The 25836-nt window shown below is 40.0% G+C and overlaps 1 protein-coding gene across 1 annotated transcript in view; it reads right to left on the minus strand.

Annotated features, from left to right (window-relative positions):
- EIF2AK4 (eukaryotic translation initiation factor 2 alpha kinase 4) overlaps positions 1-25830 on the minus strand; it is a 109186-nt gene extending 83356 nt beyond the window's left edge. The window contains exons 1-6 of the mRNA XM_011989318.1: positions 25707-25830; positions 20416-20528; positions 16440-16542; positions 9020-9172; positions 3653-3733; positions 1863-2011 (exon numbers count right to left, since the gene is read on the minus strand). Of these exons, the coding sequence (XP_011844708.1) occupies positions 1863-2011; positions 3653-3733; positions 9020-9169 (380 nt within the window). The 5' untranslated portion in view covers positions 9170-9172; positions 16440-16542; positions 20416-20528; positions 25707-25830. The remainder of the gene's footprint in view (positions 1-1862; positions 2012-3652; positions 3734-9019; positions 9173-16439; positions 16543-20415; positions 20529-25706) is intronic.
- Positions 25831-25836: the final 6 nt, after the last annotated feature.

A 25836-nucleotide genomic window follows, 5' to 3' on the forward strand; every position in this document is an offset into this window, starting at 1 on the left:
ACCTCGCATTCCAAAACAAACAAGTGAATAACAATTTCAGCAAGTGCTAAGTGTTATGTAAAAAATAAAACAGAGAATTGGAGAGCAAGGGACAAAGTAGGGAAATAGGGTAGAGGGGGGCTCAGGAAGGCATCCCTGAGAAGGTCGCATTTGAGGGGAGAACTGAATGAGAAGGAGCTCACCAAGCAAAATGCCAGAGGGAGAGTAGCCCCGGCAGAGGGGTCAGCAGAGGCTCTGAAATGGGAAGGAGCTTTGTTGCCCAGGCTGGTCTTGAACTCGTGGGCTCAAGTGATCCTCCAACCCCAGCCTCCCAAAGTGCTGGGATCACACATATGAGCCACCATGCCCAGCAGGCTATCTTTGATCTCAAAAACAAGCCTAACCTTGGATTCACTGTTTATAGTCAGCCACAAAAATAGAAATGTTTAAACTTAAAACAATCGTTTTCCATGTATCTGAAAAGACTTATTTATATCATTGATTTAATTCAAGGGTTCTAATACAATAAAAATTTGTTAGATATTTCCTAGTGAAATTCTCTGACAACTTCAAACTCTGTTGTTTATTGGATGCCCAGATTCAAAAATAATTTAAATTGGGAAGGAGTTATAATCTTAAAAAGGAATGGTTACCAGAAACAGTATTTTAAAAAACTTTAGTTAACCCTAATAGTAGGTAAACATTAGTGTCAAAATGATTTCTGAACTGTTTTTTTAATAGTAGATAATTAGGGAAAGAACTAAAATGGTTCCTTCTAATAAACAAACCATGCAGAAGTTTATATAAATCTTGTTTGGTGCCTAAAATGTTTCTTTTCATAGAAGCAAAGTGGTGATTTTAAGTTCTGCTCAGAGTCTCACAAGAGATAATTTAAACATACAATGAAGGCTGAAGTCCCCACACTATTTAGTAACCCACCCCACTCATAAACGGTTTCTGCACTAAAATTCCTTTCTGGTCTACAGGGGCCACAGCAAATAGACAGCAAAGTCACAATTCTTCAGTGAAAAAGATATAGAACAAGTAGTATCTTTTAAGTGACCAGTGGTGACAGGGAACAGCCCAGGAGCCCACCTCAGTACTAGGGAGGGGACCCCTGGTAACCAACTGGGGTTCCTGCTCTCACGTAACAGATGTCCCACCTGTGCTCATTTTCAGGCACTCCTTACATCTGTGGTGGGACCTAATGCGTTGTAGACTGAAACACTGGATGATGATGATTCAAATGGAAGAAAATTTTTAAAATCACTTACTGAATTTAAGTTATTAAATGTTAAATCAAATCGTACTAAGGCAAGTTTGTGATGGTTATAGGCTGTTATAAAGGGGAATGAGGCTGGGTGCAGTGGCTCATTCCTGTAATCCCAGCACTTTGGGAAGCCGAGGCGGGTGGATCACGAGGTCAGGAGTTCAAGACCAGCCTGGCCAACATAGTGAAACCCTGACTCTACTAAAAATACAAAAATTAGCCGGGTGTGGTGGCACATGTCTGTAGTCCCAGCTACTTGGGAGGCTGAGGCAGGAGAATCGCTTGAACCCAGAAGGCAGAGGTTGCAGTGAGCTGAGACCACGCCATTGCACTCCAGCCTGGGTGACAGAGTGAGACACCGTCTCAAAATAAAAAAAAGGGAATGAGCAACAAAACTAGATTCATGATAGATACTTGGAAAGTGTTAAATGCAATTTTGTTTCATATTGCTAAAAATATACTCAATATATTGCTAATATATTAAGATACATAAGGTTTAAAAAAGTTATTAAGACTATCGCCTTAAATTTCCATCAAATTTCACTACATCTTTAATGTAGTGAAATCCTTCTACATCTTTCATTCTCCCAGATCAGAAATCCCAGGGACTTACCTCGACCTTCCTGAGGAATTTGCCCGATGTTTACCATTTCCTACAAAGTCAGGAGAGCCTCCATGTAGAACGGCAGCTGTTCTGTGTCCTCCTGGGTCCTTCTTAGAGGTATGATCTTGGTTTGACAAACTAGCAATTTCCAAACGTTCCTAGAACAAGAAAAGTAAAACCTACTTTAGATGTAAGTCACAAATGGAAGACAATCATGGTACATAATTATTAATTCAACATAGAATGCAAATTTTAAGCTGAATGTTTACAAGTGAAATAAAATTGAACTCAACTTTTAATAGTTTAAAATAGCTAGAAGGAGGACATTGAATGTTTCCAACACAAAGAAATGATAAATGTTTGCAATGATGGATGTGCTAATTACCCTGATCTGATCACTATACATTACATGTATCAAAACGTCACTATATACCCCATGAATACATACAACTATTATTTGTCATTAAAAAATAAAATTAAAAAAACGTTAATGCCTAAAAATGTACTGGCTCAAAAACTGAAGTCCAGGTTTTGGTTTCAAGAAAATGTAAATTTTATAAATGAAAATGCTTAGAATCTTGCAATAGTGTAAAAAGTTAGGGAGAAGAGTAATAGGAGATGAACAGAAGAAGGGGGAATCAAAGAGAAGGTGGAGAGTGGCTGATAGGAAGGCAGGTCAGGCGCAAGACAGGAGCACTGGTGGAAACGGGGATCTCATCTTACGTTTCTACGCAGGTTTAGTTTCACATAGGGCAGTACACTTGTCTGTGGAAGTGATTATACAAGACAGAAAGAAAGGCATTATCAGTCCCATTTTAAGGGACAAGTAAAGTGAGTCACAGAGAATGTCACCTTGCCAAGGTCACAGAGCGAGGCAGTAGAAAAGCTGAAGCTTTAAACCAGGGGAAGTTTGCTTGTGCTTCAGCTTCCTGCCTCCTGCTACCACATTGTGTCCCTTAAGTTTAATGCTATAATTATGTAAAAGAGAATGAGTAACATTTTATCTGAATTTCTCCAAACATGTCTGACTGGTTTTTTGCTTGAGCTAGACTCAGGAAAAATAAAGGAAAAAGTACTCTATCCTTTTTCACCACTGCCTTTTAAATCTGCTCTGTTGAATAACTCTTTTTCACCACTGAATGAAATTTCAGGCAGCTCCATATGGTTTCTATTCCCTCTTCAGTATCAACAAATCATTTTATTTTCCAGGTATTAAGAATTCTTGGTCGGGTGTGGTGGCGCACACCTGTAATCCCAATACTTTGGGAGGCCGTGGTGGTGGGTGGATCACTTGAGGCCAGGAGTTAAGGACCAGCCTGGCCAACATGGCGAAATCCCATCTCTGCTAAAAAATACAAAAATTAGCCAGGCGTAGTGGCACACACCTATAATCTCAAATACTCGGAAGGCTGAGGCACAAGAATTGCTTGAACCTGGGAGGTGGAGGTTACGGTGAGCTGAGATCATGCCATTGTACTTCAGCCTGGGTAACAGAACAAGACTCTGTCTCAAAAAGAAACAATTTTAGTCCAAGTTAATTATTAAAGCTGCAATCTCTTCCCTCCCTCATTTGATAAATTATAGTAATTATGTAAGTCTAAATCATCCACTGACAACATAAAACTCTAAATTTTGCCACCTATTTGGGGAGTCTGAAATACACGGTGAATATTTATTTATTTTTAGTGCTTCATTTTATTTTGTATTACTGATAGTAACACAGATGTCATCAGTGGAAATAAAAACACTTTGTTTTGCAAAATGTAAATTATTTTATTATGTTGGAGTTGATAGGGTACCTGCTTAGCCATTTCTTTCCTTTTTTTCTCTTCTTTTATCTCTTCTTTCCTTCTCTGGATCTCATGTAGGATTTCACGTTGCTGAAATAAATCAAACCATCATCAAAAGGCAATCTCTGAAATCTATACAACATATAAATTATGGAACTACAGAAAAATCTTTTAACTTTCAATAATTCAAACCCTCTTTTCCTAAGAGATCTTAAAATACAGCATCTTAGTACAAACTGCAGTTCTATCAGTTTTATCAGAGTTCTTATGCAATAGGCATTCCCATTTAAACAGGTTTGAGAATGTGTGGGGAGGGGCATTTACTCCCCATTCTTCATGTTTCCACATGCAGGAGACTTCCACTACAGCAACACTGTTGGCTTCTCGCTTCTTCTCACATTTGTCTTAGCCCCTCCTGTTTGATATCTGTCTATCTGCAGAGAACAAGCACTTGTGCCTGCTCTCTGCCATGGGGATCTAGGTCAGCTTGGTGAAGGTGGGCTGAGCAAGCCTCAATGCCTGGACCTGGGGTGGCCATGGCCCAAGTACCACACCTACCTGCCATTCTTTAATCACCTGCATGTTCCAATCAGCTTTCTCAATGTTTTTTTTTGTTTTTTTTTTTTTTTTTGAGACGGAGTCTGGCTCTGTTCCCCAGGCTGGAGTGCAGTGGCCGGATCTCAGCTCACTGCAAGCCCCGCCTCCCAGGTTCACGCCATTCTCCTGCCTCAGCCTCCCGAGTAGCTGGGACTACAGGTGCCCACCACCTCACCCGGCTAGTTTTTTGTATTTTTTTAGTAGAGACAGGGTTTCACCGTGTTAGCCAGGATGGTCTCGATCTCCTGACCTCGTGATCTGCCCGTCTCGGCCTCCCAAAGTGCTGGGATTACAGGCTTGAGCCACCGCGCCCGGCCCAGCTTTCTCAATGTTAAAAGTGGTGTTTTGATCTCTATTTTGTATTATTCCTCTAAAATTCCAGATTATAAATATCAAAACTATTAAGAGATTCACCAAAAACCATAATAGCAATAATACAACATGTAAAAACATACCTCAAACTTATAGGTAGCTATAGCAGTAGATGAAAACAAAATTGTTAGCTAAATAATCACTATCTTCTAATAAAAATTAGCCTTCCTAACAACAAGGACAATAATAAAAACTACAAACTCCCAGCAGGGCGCGGTGGCTCACACGTGTAATCCCATCACTTTGGGAGGCCAAGGTGGATGGATCACAAGGTCAGGAGTTTGAGACCAGCCTGGCCAACATAGCAAAACCCCATCTCTACTAAAAATACAAAAATTAGCCAGGCATGGTGGTGGGTGCCTATAATCCCAGCTACTCGGGAGGCTAATGCAGGAGAATCGCTTGAACCTGAGAGGTGGAGGTTATAGTGAGCCAGTATCGTACCACTGCACTCCAGTTTGGGCAACAGAGCAAGACTCTGTCTCAAGAAATAAAAATAAAATAAAATAAAAATAATTAAGAAAAAGAACTACAAACTCCCAACAATAACTAGGCTACACACTTAAATAGAAAATAAGTAACAAAATCAATGGCACCTAAAAAAGACAGTGTTAATGTAAAGCACAGGATAAACAAAATGATGCAGAAACAAAATAAAATGAAAAAAGAGGCGTAAGAACCTAAGAACAAAACGCTAAAAGTAACTTTAAGAAACCCTACTATCTAGAAAATTAGAACGCCTCACCAAAAGATAAAAATAGATATATAAATGGTGCTGGGCACGGTGGCCCATGCCTGTAATCCTAACACTTTGAGAGGTCGAGGCTGGAGGATTGGTTGAGCCCAGGAGTTCAAGACCAGCCTGGCAACATAGGGAAATCTTGTCTCTACAAAAAAATTTTAAAATTAGGTAGGTGCAGTGGAGTACACCTGTAGTCCCAGCTACGCAGGCGGCTTAGGCGGGAGGATCCCTTGAGCTGCAGTGAGCCAAGATCACGCCACTGCACTCCAGCCTGGGCGACAGAGCAAGACACTGTCTCAAAAAAAAAAAAAAAAAAAAATCCAAAAAGCAGAAAACAAAAACAAATAGTACTGGTTGGAAAAAGAAACAATCCTGGATGGGAAGTCTAAATACTGTGAAGATACCAATTCTTCCTAAATAAATATGTAAGTTTTTAAAAACTCAATAGAAATCCCAGGAGGTTTGTTTTGTTTTGACTCTGGGAAAGCAATTCTGTAGATCTTCTGTAAGAATAAATGGGTGAGAATGGCTGAGAAACAAAAACAATGGAAGACGAAGGGATGGGGGGGGTAGGCTTGATTTGTCAGATATTAAAACATTATAAAGATATAATAATTCAAAGAGTGTGGTAGAGATTCAAGAAAAAACAGATGAGTTGAACAGATCATTGACAAACAGAATCTAGTATAGGTAAGCAGTTAAGATGCACTTAAGAATGGTGTCTGCAGCTGCCGCTGCACCATCTATAACTCCAGCAGAAGGAGAAGTGGGTAAGTAAGGAGGTCTCTATACTATGGCTTGTATAATACAAAGGAGACTGCTCACAAATCCACAGGTGGTAAAGCACCTGGCTCATTGCAACCTCTGCCTCCCGGGTTGAAGCCTCTGGCTACAAAATGCCGCTTGCAAGACTGCATCTTCTACTGGAGGAGTGAAGAAATCTACCGTTTCAGGCCTGATACTGTGGCATTCCGGGAAACTAGACGTTACCACAAGTACACCGAATTGATTCACAAACTCCCCTTCCAGCATCTGGTGAGAGAAATTGCTCAGGATTTTAAAACAGATCTGTGCTTCCAGAGTGCAGCTATTGGTGCTTTGCAGGAGGCAAGGGAGGCCTATCTGGTTGGCCTTTTTGAAAACACCAATCCGTGTGCTATCTATCCATGCCAAACATGTAACAATTGTGCTGAAAGATATCCAGCTAGCATGACGCACACGTGGAGAGCAAGGTTAAGAATCCAAAATGGATTGGGCATGGTGGCTCAAGCCTGTAATCGCAGCTACTTGGGAGGTTGAGACAGGAGAATCAATGGAATCTGGGAGGTGGAGGTTGCAGTGAGCTGAGGTCACACCACTGCACTCCAGCCTGGGACTACAAGAGTGAAAGTCTGTCTCAAAAAAAAAAAAAAGAAGAATCCACTATGATGGGAAATTTCATTCTCCCCTCACCCTCCCCAAAAAAAAAATTATCTTCTTATTCCTAATAGTTCTAAATGTTACATATTTTTTTCCCATGGGGTCAAAAGGTACCTACATATATGATTGTGAGTGGAAAAAGGGGACAGAAATCACATATTGGCCGTTTTTCTATTTTCATTCATGTGTGAATTTTTAATATAAATGGGGGGATGTAAAGCATTAATGCAAATCAAAATGTTTCAGTGAACAAGTTTCCGCAGTTCAACTTTATAATAATTATAGATAAACCTGTTACATATTTCTGGATAATGCTAGTATTGGGATTTTTTTAAAAACAAGTAAATTCTTTTCTTTCTTTCTTTCGCTTTCGTGTCAGATGGGTAATGTGCTGATGTCCTAACAAGGTTCAAGGGTGGCGTATCTCACATGTGTGAACACCCAATCATCAAGCTTATCAACTACAGAAGGATCAAAACAAGTACACTTTTTATTGATGGCAACTAAACGGTTTGTAGCATTCTTATCATACAGTAGATTACACCCATTCACTATGCTTTTCTTTTTTTTTTTTTTTTTGAAGACAGAGTCTAGCTGTCCCCCAGGCTGGAGTGCAATGGAATGATCTTGGCTCACTGCAACCTCCACCTCCCGAGTTCAAGCAATTCTTGTGCCCCAGCCTCCTGAGTAGCTGGGATTACACGTGTGAGCCACCACGCCCGGCTCATTTTTTAATTTTTAGTAGAGATAGGGTTTTGCCACGTTGGCCACGCTGGTCTCGAACTCCTGGCCTCAAGTGATCCGCCTGCCTCAGCCTCCCAAAGTCCTGGGATTACAGGCGTGAGACACCACAACTGGCCTCACTATACTTTTCTAACTGAGTTGTCCTACATGGAAGTACATGTTTTTAACGTTATCTGTCTTCTATGCAGTTCTTGCAAGTTTGCTATTAATATTAAAATACATTAAACTATTTTTAAACATATAAAGGAAGTATTACGAATCACTTAAAGAATTATTATTTAATAAATGTGTTAGGAAAATGCCTAAGAAAAATATACTTAGGCTTTTTTTAATAACCTGAATCAAAATAAGCTCTAGATAAGTTGATTAAGGTACTAAATAGAAAAAACAAATATAAATTTAAACATTTGGAAAAATAAATTAAAATCAAAAAGGAAATTTAGATGCATATATTATCTTTGATTTAAAAGATTTTAAAAATAAGGCAGGAGTTTATATCCTTATGCAAACAAATTAAAGAAAAATACCAATGGTAACCATTTGATGTATATATTATCTTTGATTTAAATACAAATGGCAACTATTTGTATTTAAACAAACCTGTATTTAAACAAAGTTTTAGACTGTCAGCATAGGATATAAACAGGAGTTTATAAAATACAAATGGTAACCATTTAGATGCATATATTATCTTTGATTTAAATACAAACGGTAACCATTTGTATTTTTTCTTTAATCTGTTTGCATAAGGATGTAAACTGTCTTATTTTTAAAATCCTTTAAATCAAAGATAATATATACATCTAAATGTTTGAACAAAAAATTTATTATCTGACTTTTGCTACTCATTTGGGCATGAGATACTTGTCTCGCACAGGGAAGAAGAAAATAGCCTCTAAAACACAGTGAATTCCTGTACACCCTCACAAGCTCCAAAAGACCACAGGTGGTTTGGTTAAACAGCTTCTTTTCTCTTCTCTTTTATTTCTTTAAGACCTGGACTGAGGGCTCTAAGGGGCAGTATTGATAAGTGTCAGAAGGGAATCACTCATATTACTTTTTTTTTGAGATGGAGTCTTGCTCTGCGGCCCAGGCTGGAGTGCAGTGGCGTGATCTCGGCTCACTGCAAGCTCCGCCTCCCAGGTTCACACCATTCTCCTGCCTCAGCCTCCCAAGTAGCTGGGACTACAGGTGCCCGTCACCATGCCTGGCTAATCTTTTTTGTATTTTTAGTAGAGACGGGGTTTCACCGTGTTAGCCAAGATGGTCTTGATCGCCTGACCTTGTGATCCGCCCGCCTTGGCCTCCCAAAGTGCTGGGATTACAGATGTGAGCCACCACGTCTGGCTCACTTTTTCATACTCTCACATGTATCTACCTTTCTTGAATGAAAGGTTGGGCAAAACTTAAAGATAAGTTTGTAGGCAGAGACAGATGAAACCTACAGTAGTTTGCAATTCTCCAGGCTGGCATGCACACAGACATGGACAAGGGTATCTCACCTCCTGCTCTTCTTTCCGTTTGGCTTCCAACAGCCTCTGCTGCTCCTCCTGAGCCCGCCTTTCCAGCATTTCTTCGTGAAAAGACTTGGGAGGGGGCTTGTTATGCTCACTGAGAAATGACTGCACGTGGTAAGCCAGTTCAAAGATCATCACCTAAACGCATAAAAATCAACCACAAATGATCAAACAATGGGAAGGCCCAAACAGGAGAGGCTACAGAACGGGAAAGCAAATCGGCAGTCAGAGGCCCACTTAGAATGCTATTATTCTTTTCAATATGACATATTCTGAATTTGGTATATGAGACAATCACAGCAGGAAAAAGCTTTTAAAGGGCCCATTGCATTGTGTTATTATCAAGACAGATGATTACCTAGGTAAATAAAAAGCTTCACTTTTCTTTTGTAGACCTATTCAACTTATTGGCATTTTCTCTATAATAAATCCAAAAAAAATTTTTCTTTAGAAATAAATCTGATAAAACATTTAAGACTGAATGAAAGTAAAAGCTGTCTTCCCAACTAGAAAACCTGTCTACATAATGAGAGTTGGGCAGAGAATACTCATTGCTAACATCAGAGCTTTATCTGTCTATGCAACATACTGAAAATATTCTGTTGGAAGAACAGAGGCAAATATTTAAAGGCCTCATTATCTCCTTGCTAGTAATGTTTCAGTAAGAAGCTGATAAATACTTAGAAAGTATTTTATATAAGAGGCTGATAAATACTTAGAAAGCACTTTATTTCCACTTACAGAAGCATTCACATCTAGAATGAGGAAGAAAATGGTCTCCCTTTCACACATTCTTTATGTGAACATAGGAAGCCCCTTTCCCTTACCCCCAGGAGACGCAAGTCATACTTGGGTTGATAAATCAACGGAATAAAGGTTTCTGAGACCCCTCCCTCAGTGATTACCCAACCCCAAAGAGGTAAAGAGTGCCAATCCTTCTGCAGATGAGAAACATAACACTGAGATTTTTTTCCCTCAGTTACAATGAAGCAATTTTAAAACTCTTATTTTCATTATATGTTTGAAACCATTTCTAAAGGGACTTAACAGGGTGGTAAATAATAATAGAAGTCATTGTACACAAAAATATAAAGTTAGTTCATTTAGTATCCTGCCTTTCTCTTGGGGAGCAAATACAAAGAAAGCACAGCTCTTGTTGGGTGATGTTAATGCATTTTTTCTTACACCAGAAGCTGTGGCATTTACTGGATATATTTCACTTTAGAGTCAGAAACACTAGTCTACAGTCTAAGAGGCAGGTTATTCTAAGAAAAGCTCTTCTAAGGAAAGCTGGGGAAAGTAGGCAATTTCTATCATGTCAAAGAGAAACCACTTCTAAACCAAAAAGAAGGCAGAAGCCAAGCTGTGGAGGGTTTTTCTTTTGCTGTTCTATTTACTTTGCTAGAGTTTTCTGTACAAATCGATCTGATAAACCTTCTAAGACTGGATGAAAAGAATGCTTTCCAAACTGGCTCTTGCCTCCTACTTGCCTGGTGCTACAGGGCTCACTGGCCTCCTTCAGACCTCTGCTCAAGTCTTGAAGGCCTCTCCTGAACGCCTTGTAAAGAACAGCCACTCCACCGTCACACTCTCTAGACCCCCCTCCCTGATTTTCTTCATGGCACTTATAACTGCCTGGTTGGTTGTGCAGTTATTTGACTGCCTTCTGTCTGTTCCCTTCTCACGGCAGCCCACGGTGTGGTTTGCTCACTGTGGTTTTCCCAGTGCTGGAATAGCACTTGACACATGGTACACAGACAATAAATATTTGTCGAATAACTTAATAAAAAAATAAACTTGGCTTTAAAAATTTGAAAAAATAGAGTATATTTAAGTTTACTTTTACATGACAAAGAGCTGTATATAGATTAAAAATTATAAGCAATTGGAAGTGCTTAAGAATAGGCTGTTTTTGAGTACTTACTTCCATTCAAATAATTAAATGACTCCTAGTTTTAAAAGGCAAGTTTCAGTGAATGCCATACCGCAATGAATCCCTATGCCATGCTTTAGTACCTAATTATACTCTATTTTACTTGAAAATAAAAACAATTTCTTTAGAATTATGTCTATTTTAGACTTTCCAGTACTTCAGACTTAATGGAAACGAATTTTAGATAAACAAGAAGAGTGATTTGCGCAGTGCCTTCCCATGTTTAATGTCCATTCAAATCTCATTATATGACGATGACTCAGATGAACGCTAGCACAGGCGGCCCTCGGAGACATTGCAGGTTCAGTCTCAGACCACTTCAATAAAGCAAATGTCACAATAAAGTAAGTCACACAAAGTTTTTGGTTTCCCAGTGCATATAAAAATTATGTTGGCCGGACGCGGTGGCTCAAGCCTGTAATCCCAGCACTTTGGGAGGCCGAGATGGGCGGATCACGAGGTCAGGAGATCGAGACCATCCTGGCTAACACGGTGAAACCCCGTCTCTACTAAAAAATACAAAAAACTAGCCGGGCGAGGTGGTGGGCGCCTGTAGTCCCAGCTACTCGGGAGAGGCAGGAGAATGGCGTAAACCCGGGAGGCGGAGCTTGCAGTGAGCTGAGATCCGGCCACTGCACTCCAGCCTGGGCGACAGAGTAAGACTCCGTATCAAAAAAAAAAAAAAAAAAAAGTTATGTTGATACTGTATGGTAGTCTATTAGGTGTAAAATAGCATTATGTCTGTAGAAATCAATGTATATACCTCAATTTTAAAATGCTTTATTGCTAAGAAATACAAATGATCATCTGAACCTTTAGGATGACATAATCTTTTTGCAGACAGAGGGTTTTATCTTGATGACGGCTGCTGACTGATCAGGGTGTGGCTGGTGAAGGCTGGGGTGGTTGCGGCAATTTCTTAAAAGAAGACAACAATGAAGATTGCTGCACCGATTGACTCTTCCTTTCATGGAAGATTTCTCTGTAGCATTCAATGCTGTTTGATAGCTTTGAGTCACGGTTGAACTTCATTCAAAGTTGGGGTCAATCCTCTCCAACCCTGCTGCTGCTTCAAAACAAAGTTTATGAAATATTCTACATGCTCGATTGTCATTTCAACAATGTTCACAGCATCTTCAGGAACCACTCAAGAAACCACTTTCCCTGCTCATCTATAAGAGGCAACTAATCATCTGTTAAAGTTTTATCATGAGGTTGCAACAAATCAGTCACATCTTCAGGCTCCACTTCTAATTCTAGTAATAGTCCTCTTGATATTTCCACCACTTCTGCAGTTACTTCTTCCAGTGAAGTATTGAACCCCTCAAAGTCATCCATGAGGGTCAGAATCATATTCCAAACTCCTGTTCATGTTGATATTTTGACCCCTTTCCATAAATCATGTATTTAATGGCACCTGGAATGGTGAATCCTTTCCAGAAGGTTTTCCATTTACTTTGCTAAGATACATCAGATCAAAGGAATCACTATCTATGGCAGCTATAAGTTTGTAAAATGTATTTCTTAAATAGTAACACTTGAAAGTCAAAATGACTCCTTTAACCGCAGGCTGCAGAATGGATGTTGTGTTAGCAGGCATGAAAACAACAATAATCTCCTTGTACATCTCCATCAGAGTTCTTGGGTGACTAGGTGTGCTGTCAATGAGCAATAATATTTTAACGGGAATCTTTTTTCTTCAGGGCAGTAGGTCTCAACAATGGTCTTAAAATACTCAGTAAACCCTGCTGTAACAGATGTGCCATCATACAGGCTTTGCCTTTCCATTTATAAAGACAAAGGAGATTTAGCAAAATTCTTAAGGGTCCTAGAACTTTGGAATGGTAAGTGAGCACTGGCCTCAACTTTTGAAAAGTCAGCAACTGTATTAGCTCCTAACAAGAAAGTCAGTCTGTCCTTTAATAAGGCTTTGAAGCCACACATTGACTTCTCCTCTCTAGCTGTGAAAATCCCAGATGGCATCTTCTTCCAATATAAGACTGTTTCATCTACACTGAAAATCTGTAGCTAACTTTATCAATTATCTTAGATCTTCTGGATAACTTGCTGAAGCTTCTTCATGACCACATGCTGCTTCACCTTGCACTTTTATGTTATGAAGATGGCTTCTTTCCTTAAACCTCAGGAACCAAGCTCTGCTACCTTTTAACTTTTCTTCTGCAGCTCCCTCATCTCTTCTCAGCATTCACAGAATTGAAGACAGTTAGGGCCTTGATCCAGATTATGCGTTGGCATAAGGGAATGTGGCGGCTAATTTAATCTTCTTTCCAGGCCACTAAAACTTTCTCCATATTAGCAATAAAGCTGTTTTGCTTTCTTATCATTCACGTGTTCACTTGAGTAGCACTTTTATTCTCCTTCAAGAACTTTTCCTTCGCATTCACAACTTGGCTAACTGTTTAGTGTAAGAGGCCTTTTGGCCTATCTTGGTTTTTAACAGCGTTCCTCACTAAACCTCATCATTTCTAGCTTTTGATTTAAAGATAGACATGCAACTTTTCTTTTTATTTGAACATTTAAGGCTATTGTATGGTTATTAATTGGGCTAATATCAATATTTCTGTGTCTCAGGGAATAGGGAGGCCCAAGAAGAGAGGGAGGGAGAGAGGGGAATGGCTGGTCAGTAGTTAGAACACACACAACATTGATCAAATAACTTTGCTGTCTACATGGGCAGAGTCTATGGTGCCCCAAAACAATTACAATAGTAACATCAAAGGTCATGGATAACAGATCATCAAAACAAATATAGTAATAATGAAAAAGTTGAAACATTGTGAAAACTACCAAAATGTGACACCGAGACATGAAGTGAGCACATCTGTTTGGAAAAATGACACTGATAGACTTGCTCAATGCAGGGTTGCCACAGACCTTCCATTTGTAAAAAGCACAATAATCTGTGAAATGTAATAAAGTAAAGCACAATTAGAGGTACGCCTGTGTTTTTTAAATTGTGGCAAAATGTACACAGCATATTTACTATTTTAACCATTAAATATATGTTCAGTAGCATTAAGTACATTCACATTGTTGTACAACCATCTCCATCATCCATTTCCAGAACTGTTTCTTCTTCTCAAACTGTACTCATTAAATAACTTTCCATTCTCTCCTCCCCATAGCTCCTAGCAACCACTGTTCTACTTTCTGCCTCTGTGAACTCGACTACTCAAGGTACCTCATGTAAGTGGAAGCATATAGTGTTTGCCTTTTTGTTACCAGCTTCTTTCACTTAGCATAATGTCCTCAAGGTTCATTTATTTCGTAGCACGTGTCAGAACCTCCTTCCTTATTAAGGTTGAATGATATTCCCTTATATGTATATACCACATTTTGTTTATCCATGCACCTGTCAGTGGACCCAGGGTTGTTTCCACCTTTTCGTTCTTGTGAATAACGCTGCTATAAACACTGGGGTACAAAACTACTATGTCTTTACCAGTTTCTGCCTCTTTTAATAATCACGACATGTTCCCTTCACAAAAGGCAGCTGTAGTGGAACAGACAGGAAAGGCATGGGACTCTTACTAGTTACTGGGAACATAGTAAATATTAAAAATCACAAATCAGGACTTCCACTTCTGGGAAGATGGAGTATACCTACTTTTTCCTATTCCTTCTACCAAATACAACTAAAAAACCCCGGACATTACAAATAAAACAAGTGTAAGATGACCCTGAAAGGTAAAGAGTAGAAAGCACACTGGCTAGGGCCTTAGGACCCAAGGAGCAATGCAGATGTGGAGAGGGTAGAGTTTAGGGAGTGGCTGCAGAAGGGCAACATGAGAGATCCTTGTGGTGAGAACAATATTCTGTATCTTGATTGTATCAATGTCAATATCCTGGTTATGACATTGTACTACAGTGCAGCAAACTGTTACTGTTGGGGCAAACTGGGTAAGAGGTATATATAAATATGTAATTATCTCAAAATAAAAATTTAAATCAGGCTGGGTGTGGTGGCTTGGGCCTGTAATCCTAGCACTTTGGGAGGCTGAGGTAGGAGGATTGCTTGAGCCAGGAGTTTGGGACCAGCCTGGGCAAGACGGTGAGACTTTGTCTCTCAAAAAAAAAAAAAAATTAAACACAAATCAAAAATCCAGGAAACCAGAAGTTTCTCTGTAGTTGAATTTTCCATATAACTTAATATTATTTTTCAGTTAGACACTGGAGTCCCGTATACTAGAAAGAACTTTGGAATCATTCCCAAGGCCTAGTTTTTTAATCCAGGCTGTTCTACACTCACTTTCTATATCTCATTAATCACTGAAGTTCTTGGAAGCAGCAACTTCAATGGACACAATTTTTACAGCTAAAAGGCAGTCCATGGATTGTACTATGACTCATTGTGTTATGAAAAGCAAGTAAAAATCTGTCCAGTTACTTTCTGTGAGGTGAATGTTACCTGTGGTTATCTCTAATAAAAGTCTGAAACAGACATGGAAGCCGAGGGCACCTCTTCCCAGCTTTCACATAAAGGGATCGTTAAGCATGAGCTGCCAGGTAAAAACACTGAGTGATTTTACACAAAAGTGAGGCAAACAAGTGTTATACTTCGAGGGAACTGGTCTGGCCTAAGGAAAGCACAGCCATACTCTGCCTCCAGAAGACACTTAGTCTTGCCTTCCAGAGAGAGCTGTGCCACCCAAGAGAGAACTCATATGTAGATCCTAATGTTCAGCAGATTAAAAAAGAATGAGTACTGAACTCAGTGTAAATGCTCAGGTATATGATAGACATTGAAGGAGTAGAGTGTGTTGCTAATTATCGAGAAAGAAAACAACAAATTCCTCTGATATGCAAAGGGGAGAGGCAGTCAGAAATTGCTTGTCTGATGCATTTTTCCAACAAAAAGGTTCAAGTCAAGATCAAGTCATGATGCCAGATCCAAAGTGTACAAAAAGTGTGGCTGGGTTCACATCAACTGTTTTCAGAAAAATTCTTCTTTTTTTATTTTTAAGAGACAGGATCTTGCTCTATGGCCCAGGCTGGAGTGAAGGGGTGTGATCATAGCTCACTGTAACCTCAAACTCCTGGGCTCATGCAATTCTCCCACCTCAGCCTCCTGAGTAGCTTGCACTATCGGCATACACCACCACACTCAGTAAATTTTTTAGAGACAAGTGCTCGCCATTTTGCTCAGGTTGGCCTCAAACTTCTGGACTCAAGTGATCCTCCCACCTCAGCCTCCCAAAGTGCTGGAATTACAAGTGTGAGCCACCATCCCCGACATGGGATGGGGCCCATGTTTCTGAATGTTTTCAGAAACATTCTTCAGCATCAACAGTACCATCTATAGACTACACATTTCATTAATCCTATTAAATAAATAAAAATCACAATGTTCCCTTTTGTAGAACCAATAAAACACAAAACATGCTACTCAAAATTGGATTTGAGGTGCAATGGGGAAGTTTACTGTCTTAATTCCAGTTTAACAAATCTTACCTCCCCACAGTGTTTCTTGGCCAGTTCTTCTAGGCGAGATTTTAACAAATTAACACTTTCATTTGATAGACCTTTGGCATTTTTTAACTCTATTGCAGGAACTCTGGAAAAGGCAAAAAAAAAAAAAAAACAAAAAAGAGTTACTCCAGAAAGTATAGCCTGTTTGCATCAATATTTGCTAAACTGAAAGCACTCTGGGCCTGAGGTCCTTAATCTCAAAGGGACTTCAACATATCCCTGCAACTCCAGTTGACACAGTGGAGTCACCTGCATCCTACAGGGAAGAAGTGGGCTGGCCAAAGCCTTCTGTCTGAGCTGTCAGACTTCCTTGACCCCTGTATCTAATTTCAGCTTTACAAGCCGATTGAAATTTCCCAACATCAATTACTATTTATTTCCTATGATTTGCCCTGGATCCCTAACTCTGAGTTCTTCGCTTAAAAAACAAACAAACAAAAAAAATCATTCCAGTTCTGTGGCTGACTCTAGCCTAGTAACTTAACCATGTGCTCCTCTGTATGGTAATTCTCTACCCTAGCTTGCAGCCGATGTGAATTAACCTAGCTCTGACAGCTCACTGGCAAGGCCAAGTGCTCTGCACTCAGGTGTGCTCTAGCATAAAGCAGAACAAGAATAACTAGGTGAGACGGAGCCCTGGCGATCCCTCTAGTATTCCCACAACACACTGCTGCATCCCAATCACTCATTCTGATGGAAACAAGGTGGAAATGCTCACTTCCTGTGTATAAATACATCTAGTCATGTACACTCTCTGCAACTCTGCCTAGAGCTCATCTAAGTCAACATTTTCAACTCAAGGAAATTACACAACCAGCCCTCGGATTTCATTTCATTCCCAACCAATAAATATCCAATAACAACTCTCTGAGATTAAATAGGAGTTATTTAATTTTAACTGAAGAGATGATGACTCATCACTTTTTACCAAGCATTTCTGAGTAATTCATGGCATTTCACCCCGTGAAGTCTTGAGTATGCACTTATCTATGCGTTCTCTCAATGCTTCAGTATGACAGGGTGCTATGATCATTATCTATTTCTGTAGATAAAACTTGACAGAAAGTAGTTTATATGAGGGAAAGAATAGAAAAACCAACCATACAGTCCTCAGTCTACGTATGGAATCCAGGGTTAGATTCCTCCCTCCCCAAAGAGCTGGGATGGGGCTGAAATTTCCAGAATTTAGAATTTCCAGAATTCCTCCCCAAAGGTCTGGGATAGGGCTGAAATTTCCAGAATTCCAGAATCTAACCCAGGAGTCTCTCTTTCACAGTAGTATCAAGGACTATTCTGCAGAAAAGCAATGTTTTCCTGTACTGTATTCAAAAGGGTAAGAATATTACCCTAAATTAAGCTTTTTGTCATAATTTAAAAAATAAGTAATCATTATACAGCAATATTAACAGAATGGTGAAAAATTCATCAATGATGCTAATTAAACTTCAAAGAAAATTCTAATGTTCTCTTTATTTCCTTGCCATATAATTCATAGTTTATGTAGCTGATATTATAATGCTTGCTTTTTAACTTTTTATCAGCATTTCAATGTTAAAAACAATCATCCCATAATATTTTTATCAAGTGGACACATTAAGATTTACCTGAATAGTTATCTAGTGCCATGATTCTTAACCAGGGGTGATTTTGGCCCCAGGGGATATCTGTCAACATCTAGAGACTTTTTTTGATTGTCACAACCTGGGGAGAAATGTACTCCCAACATCTAGCAGACAGAGGTCAGGGATGCTACTAAATATCCCACGAAGCCCAGGACGGCCCCCACAACAACTGCCCACATGTCAGTATTGCCAAGCTGAAGAAACCTCACTCTAGTGTTTGACATTTAGACTGCTTCCAATTGCTTTACTTTCACAAATAATGCTATAATTAATATTTTAGCACTTATATATGTATAACATTATAGCACATATAACTTTTTCTTTATTTTGATTTTTCAAGAATAAACACTTTGAATTCTTGAGGCTATGGTATAATAAAAAATTATATATTTGGTCTTGATCCCTGTTCCTGGCACAGAGATCCTATCACCCTTGGAATTTCCTGAGCAACAGGGGTGAGAAGAGCATCTTATGTTTTTCATAACAAATCCCTTCCAACCATACTGGAGTTAGGGCTCATGAGGTAACTCTGGTCAGTACCTGGGTAGCTTCAGGATCAGGACTGGTCACCAGAAAAACTAAGCCTTGATTACAGGGTGAGAAATTTCAGTCCCATCCCAGATCTTTGGGGAGGAGTAGAGGGCTGAAGATCAAGTTCAATCACCAGCAGCCAAAGATTTAATTAATCAATCATCTCTACATAATGAAACCTCCGTAAAAACCCCTACACGACAGGGTTCAGGGAGATTCGTGGTTGAAGAACACAGGGAGGTGCTGGGAGGGTGCCATGCCTGAAGAGGGTATGGAAGCTCTGTGCCTCTTCCCACACACCTTACCCTTCATAATTCTTCCATGTGGCTATTCCGCAGCCGTATCCTTTATGACAAACTGGTAAATGTAACTCACAGAAACTGAGTTCTGTGACGCATTCTAGCAATTATGGCAACTTAGGAGGGGGCGGTGGAAACCCCCAAATTTATAGCCAGTTATAAATACTGGCTATAAATGGTCAGAAGTATTGGGACTTGCAACTAGCATCAGAAATGGAGGCAATCTTGTGGAACTGAGTCCTTAATCTGAGTCTATGCTAACTACAGATAATATCAGAATTGAACTGAACTATTGGACACCCACACGGTATCAGAAAAGGCATAATGTATTTGGTGTCAGGAAAAAAAAAAAACCTAGAGAGGCACTGTCTGAATTTCCTTTCATAAATTTTTAATGATCATTTTCCATTAATGCTTCATTAATATTTTTATAGTAGGTATAGTATACCTACTATAATACTCTCAGTACAGTTTTGGGGGCTAAGAACGGTTACTGACTTCAAGGAGCTCAATTCTGACCTATCCGTCTTTTCATATCCTCCCTATCACTTCTTAGGATAATAAATTCCATAAATTTACCACCCACTGTGTAAAGCAGAGTTTCCTTTTATTTGTCCCTTTCCTTCTCAGAAACCTTCACTGGTTCCCCATCCAGTAAGTTCAAACTACTTAACGCCATCCAGGCCAACCTGCCTTTGCATGTGGGATGTATGGGGAAAGATTACACCAAATATACATACTTAAGGGCTGATGGCTGGCTGGGTGCAGTGGCTCACGCCTGTAATCCCAGCACTTTGGGAGGCCGAGGCAGGCGGATCACGAGGGCAGGAGATCAAGACCACCCTGGCTAACACAGTGAAATCCCGTCTCTAACTAAAAGTTCTCAACCAGAGGTGACGTCGCCTTCAGGGGGAATTTGGAAATATGCAGGTTATTTGGTTGTTTCAATGCCTGGAGGACACTCGTGGCATTGGTAGGTGGGGGCCAGGGATGCTAAGCATCCTGCAGTGCATGGCACAGCCCTGTACGATGGACACTCGCCAGCAGTGCCCCACTGAGAGGAAGCACAGCTCCAAATACTCTCCCTCACTCTAGGCAGCGAAAGGTCATCTCAGGCACAGACTTGCTGAGTTTCTAATACAACCATACTCTAACTATGTAAGTACTTTCAATAGTCACCATGCCTCTATCGTTTTCTTCCAAATTTTTCCTCTTCCTAACTTATGAAGAAATAAATAAACAAAAGTTAACACATCAAAGGAAGCAAAATAGTCACTGGGCAAATATTAGTATCTGCAGTGACAATTCTATAGCTACAAACAGGCTTAAAATGAGACAGGTTTCATGAAAACATCTATTGCTGATGTAGTTTTGTTGAAATATAGGAAATGAAATTTTATGTGGAATGGGAGCAGGAAGGAGAAAATACTACTAATTTCAATCTGTTTCTATGTTGTCAAAACAGAAAACTGAAACCATGTCAAAGTTATTTATAAATGTACTCACACATCTGGATAGGTAGGTGGACATTTAACCCTCAAATCCACTTTTACATATACTTCTTCACCAGTTAGGCCTTGGGGGTACAAAACTAAATTGATTTCAGGGGGCTCTTTGACCTAAAAGAGGAAAAACAAAAACTTTTTTTCATAGCTGTAGAGCCAATCATTAATGATTAAGATAATGATCATTTTAGATCAAAAGTTCTACTTTAAAAATATTTGCAATTATATTTTACATAGATAATCTGGCATACTTTCCAAAAGCATGATTTTTTAAAAAAACCTGAGCCAGAGAAAATGCATTTTCCTTTTTTAAGTTATCTAAGGAACGAACCAAAATGTTCCACTCAGCTTCCATTCATTCAGATGTTACTGAGTTATTATGTCTGGGTGCTCTCCGGGAAGCTGGGAGTGCAGAGGTAAATTTAGACAGACACAGTCCCAACCAGCTGATACAAACTAGAAGACAAGTGATTTCAAATAGTGATGAGTGCTGTAAAGAAAACAAAGCAGAGTAGAGGGACACAGTGGTGGGTAAGGAGAAGATATCCAGACAGGTGGGTTAGGGAAGGCCTCTGTGAGCAGGGGAGATTTTAATTGAGATCTGAATACTGAGATATTAACAAATGAAAACCCTTGACAAGGACAGAACTGCATGTTTTCAATCAACTGCTTTTCATCAAATCACCAAATACCCTTGTTCTTCAACTTATATACCCTTTTTCCAAAGTGGGTTTGAAGTAGTTCATATTCTATGTATATAATGAAAAAGGGGAGTCTTGAGAGAAAAAATAATGGCTGAGCACTCCCATGGCCCAGGCACCTTACCAACTTTGCAAGGCAGGTGCCATCTCCATTTTACAGATACAGAAGCTCAGGTTCAGGGAGTTTTACATTCTTGCCCACAGATACACAGGGACAGAGCTGGGATTCAAACCCGCCTTGACTCCAAACCCTGTCTCCTCCCATAAGCCACTCTTTTATTATGCCATCCTAAGTTGCTGGGATTGAGCCTTGATTTTTTTCTCGGAATGTCCTGGCAGGCGGGGCAAAAAGAGAAACGTGGTATCATCAGAAAAGAGAAAACCCAAAAATTATTTCAGGGAAGCAAAGTACTTAGCAACACTAAATGCTAACAGAAATTTATAACATGAACCTTACGAGGAGTACCATATAATAAACACTGTTCTCTTCTACTATGTGTACAAATTTCATAAGATCACTTCTTATACGACTTTATAATAATCCTTGATAAATGTGTGGGTCCTTCCATAAAGCATAATTCTGCAAATGTGGTCCCAGCAGGGTTAGGCACTCTTTGGTCCACAGCCCTTGCATCCACTCATTCACCCATCACACATCCATCACCCACATTTGTTAAGCACTGACTCTGTGTCAGGCACTGTGCTTAGTCCACAGAGGTGAGAACACGGATATGGTTCCTGCTCTCAAGGAACTTCAGTCTGGTGGGGGAAAACAAACATCATAAACATATAAGTGCAAGTTTAGAGAGTGCTGTTGAAGAGATGACGTGGTGCTCTCCTTAGCGAATGACTTCGGGTGTGAGGGTATGTAATTAAATGTGGTTATCAAAGAACTATCTGAGGAGGTAGCAGGATGTAGCATTGAAGCTAAGATAAGCCAGAGACCAAGCATTCCAGACAAGGAAAAAAAGAGACTCAAAATACATTTGAGAATTATTTCATTCAATAACAATTTTAGAAAGTTTTTTGTTTGTTTTACCAGGCATTGGGCTTGTAGGAATGGCATTTCAAATGAGTGGAAGACAATGAAAAATTCAACTGCCTGTATTTGTCTAGCTGCTTAGCAGGAAGAGGAAGGATGCACACGGGGAGGTGGCCTAGGCCCATACTTCGATGGAAAGAAGAATTTAAAAAAAAAACTACTTATATCTTTATTTGGTGAAAATTTAAAAACGAAGTCATGAACAAGTTGAAAGTAAACTTTGAAGAATTTGGTTTTTAGTAACATTGGAGCAGAGGGGGAAAAAAAAACCCCACAGGGACCATAACACAAAAAAATAAGTCATTTTGACTCTATTCACATTTAAAAAATCACATAAATTACGTAAATAAATGCATATGATTAGGAGAAAATATATGCATGATAGACCCAAAATGCTAATTTTCTTACGATATTTAGTTCTTACAAATAAACAAGAAAATGGACCACAGGGTGGAAGAGTAAACCAAAGAGCATGAGCAGTTCACAGGAAAAGAAAAATCAATGGTTTGTAAACAAAGGTGTTCTAGATAATTTATAAATAAATAAAAATTAAAATGAGATATGTTTCCTTTACCTGGCAAGGATGAAACAGTCTAACACATATAGTATTGTTGAAGATAAAGGAAAACAAACACCACCATACACTACTGGCGGATCCAGGGATTGAAGCAAGTTTTTTGGAGGGATGTTTCTAAAAGCTATCCAATTATAAATGAGCAGACCTTTTGCTGTTGTGGAAAGCTAGCCAAAATAAGTTAGCAATTTGTAACTATCTATAAATTATAGATACTTTAAACTGGCAGTATCCAAACTTTTTACAAATGCAAAAGTTTTTAGCATGCACCTCAAAATGTTATTTATAAATGATATACATACGCTACTAAACTGAAATTTATATTACAACACATCCCCACTAAAAGAAGTTGGAAAAAAAAATCTAACCTGAATTTATTGGCAGTAAATTTAGCCTGAACTAACATGAGGTTAGTAATAGTGTTTATCTGTTCAGTGTGAAATTTGAGTATTTCTACGTTTCATTGTGTTTGATTTTCAATGCTGCCCCAGACACTGAGGAAGGCATTAGGTAACGTGTGTAATGTGCACACAAAAACGTGAACAGAAGCACTTCTGAGTTCTGAAACCCATCAAGTCTCAAGAGTTTTGGATAAAAGGCTGGGCATGGTGGCTCACACCTGTAATCCCAGCATTTTGGGAGGCAAGGCGGGAGGATCACTTGAGGTCAGGAGTTCGAGACCAGCCTGGCCAACATAATGAAACTCTGTCTCTACTAAAAATACAAAAATTAGTCAAGTGTGGAGGCAGACACCTGTAATCCCAGCTGCTTGGGAGGCTGAGGCACAAGAATCGCTTGAACCTGGGAGGTGGAGGTTGCAATGAGCTGAGATCGCACCACTGCACTCCAGCCTGGGTGACAGAGAGAAACTCCCTCTCAATAAAGAGTTGTGGATAAAGGATTTCGGACCTGCATCACTTTTCCCTGGCAAATAGTAGGTGATAATAAGTGCTTGTTGAATGACTAAACTCTGATTCATCCTTGAGACCATCAATTACTTGCCTGCCGGGCCTATGAATGGTTGAGGCCATTTGCCCTGTGTACAACAGGCCACAGACAGCTATTTAAATTCTCCTGCCTGCCTTCTATAGTTTTTGCTTTGGTTTGTCTAATCTTTCATCTTGTTATGAAAGCCACCAGCTATAAATTCTTGGGGTTACCAATATCCTGACCTAAAAGAAGTTGCTTTTTTTCTTCCATTTTTCTGCAGCCCTAGGAGCAGACAACTAAGCTTGTATAAAGTAAACAAACTGGTTCAGAACGAAGCCTTAGGGACTTTGTGTTGAGTCTGGTGTACACTTCGAGACACTATTTTGGCTGCCTGTTGGGCCTACTTCCTGATTCTCAATGTTTGGGAACATTGAAGTTGCCCAATCACCAACTTCTCTGTCATGTTAAGGGGAATATTTATACTTTTACTATTTCAGGTTACAAATAACTTCATATTAAGCATTAGAAAAGTAAGCTCCCTGAGGGCAAGGATTTTTGTCTGTTTTGCCCACAGCTGTATTCCTAACGCCTAAAACAAATTTCATGAAGGAAGAAGAACCCTGAGTTTGAGGGAGAATATTTTGCCCTGATAGCTCCAGCAGATGGTATTTCTTGAGGAAATCCTGGATGTGCAGATAAAGCAGATGTTATGAAATGCCAGAGTTAAAAGCAGATGAAGAGGCCAGGCGCGGTGGCTCACGTCTGTAATCCCAGCACTTTCAGAGGCCAAGGTGAGAGGATTGCATGTGCTCAGGAACTTGATACCAGCCCGGGTAACAGAGCAAGACTCTGTCTCTATAAAAAATTTAAAAAATTAACCAGGTGTAGTGGCATGTGCCTGTAGTCCCAGCTACTTGACAGGCTGAGGCAGAAGGACTGCTTGAGAATAGGCTGCAGTGAGCCGTGATCATGCTCCTGCACTCCTGCCTGGGTGACAGAGCAAGACCCTGTCTCAAAAAAAAAAAAAAAAGCAGATGAAGTTAGAAGTATGTTTTAAATGATAATATAACATTCAGAAACAGTTTGGTAGATCAACTCTTCAAGGATGGGGAAAAAACTGTCAGTATAAATAATTTATAATGTGCCTTAATTTCCAGACAAAAAGTCAAAATAATATTTTAAAGGCAAAATAATATTTTAAACAAAATGCCATTTTAAAAAGTCTGAAGCAAGCTGGTTCAACCCAAGGCCCATGGGCCGCATGCAGCCCTGTATGGCGTTGAATGTGGCCCAACACACATTCGTCAACTGTCTTAAAACATTGAGGGTTTTTTGCGATTTTTTTTTTTTTTAGATTATCAGCTATCGTTAGTGTATTTTTTGTGGCCCGGGGAAGCCAAAAGATTGGACACTCCTGCTCTAGACTCAGTCTAGAACCCTCTCTCCACTACAGCTAAGATGAATGTGTGCTACATTCTGAGCTACATGTCTTAGAGGAAGGTGCAGACGTATGCAAAGTTCCTCCGTATCGGAAAACACAGTGAGGATACCTGGGGAGTACAGCGGGAATTATGCGGCGTGCAGATCTGAATGCATGGATGAAACGAGAATTCTGATTGAGGACGTTAAGGCCTGTGCGAGCGCCCAAAAAGCGTTCTCAGAACAAAGTAGCAACGGGTGCGTATGAATGTGCTGTTGTATCATCTGCGAGGGCTTTCAAGGGGGAAAAAGCACAAGGTTGGAAGGAGGCAGATATGTTACGGGATGTAGGCAGGAATAAGAAGCAGTGTCAGGTAAGAGAGAGGAATCCCTGGGAATTCCTCTGGGGAAATCATGGGGAAAGGGCTGTGGAAGAATTCGGCCTAGGTGGGGTTCTGGAGACCAGCTGCAGGTGCAAGAACTAAAAGTGAGCATGGGTGGAACCTGAGGGACGAAAGACTGCAGGATCTTAAAGCGGCGGTCCTATCTGGAAGTGTCTGGGCTTTGGCCCAGGGCCGGGGGAGGCCAGGGCACACCAGCCCGGGCCTGACAAGCCACGTTCCTACCGGTCCGCAAGCGTCCGGCCGCAGGTCTTGGAAGTCCGCGCCGTAGATGGCCTCCAGGGCCTGTAGTTCGTGGTCCTGTCGTTGAGGGTAGCTCTCCGGAGGCTCGTCCCGGCCGCGCCCGGGGGCCCCA

This window comes from Mandrillus leucophaeus, unplaced genomic scaffold, assembly GCF_000951045.1.
Source record: "Mandrillus leucophaeus isolate KB7577 unplaced genomic scaffold, Mleu.le_1.0 Scaffold35, whole genome shotgun sequence".
Classification (NCBI taxonomy): domain Eukaryota; kingdom Metazoa; phylum Chordata; class Mammalia; order Primates; family Cercopithecidae; genus Mandrillus; species Mandrillus leucophaeus.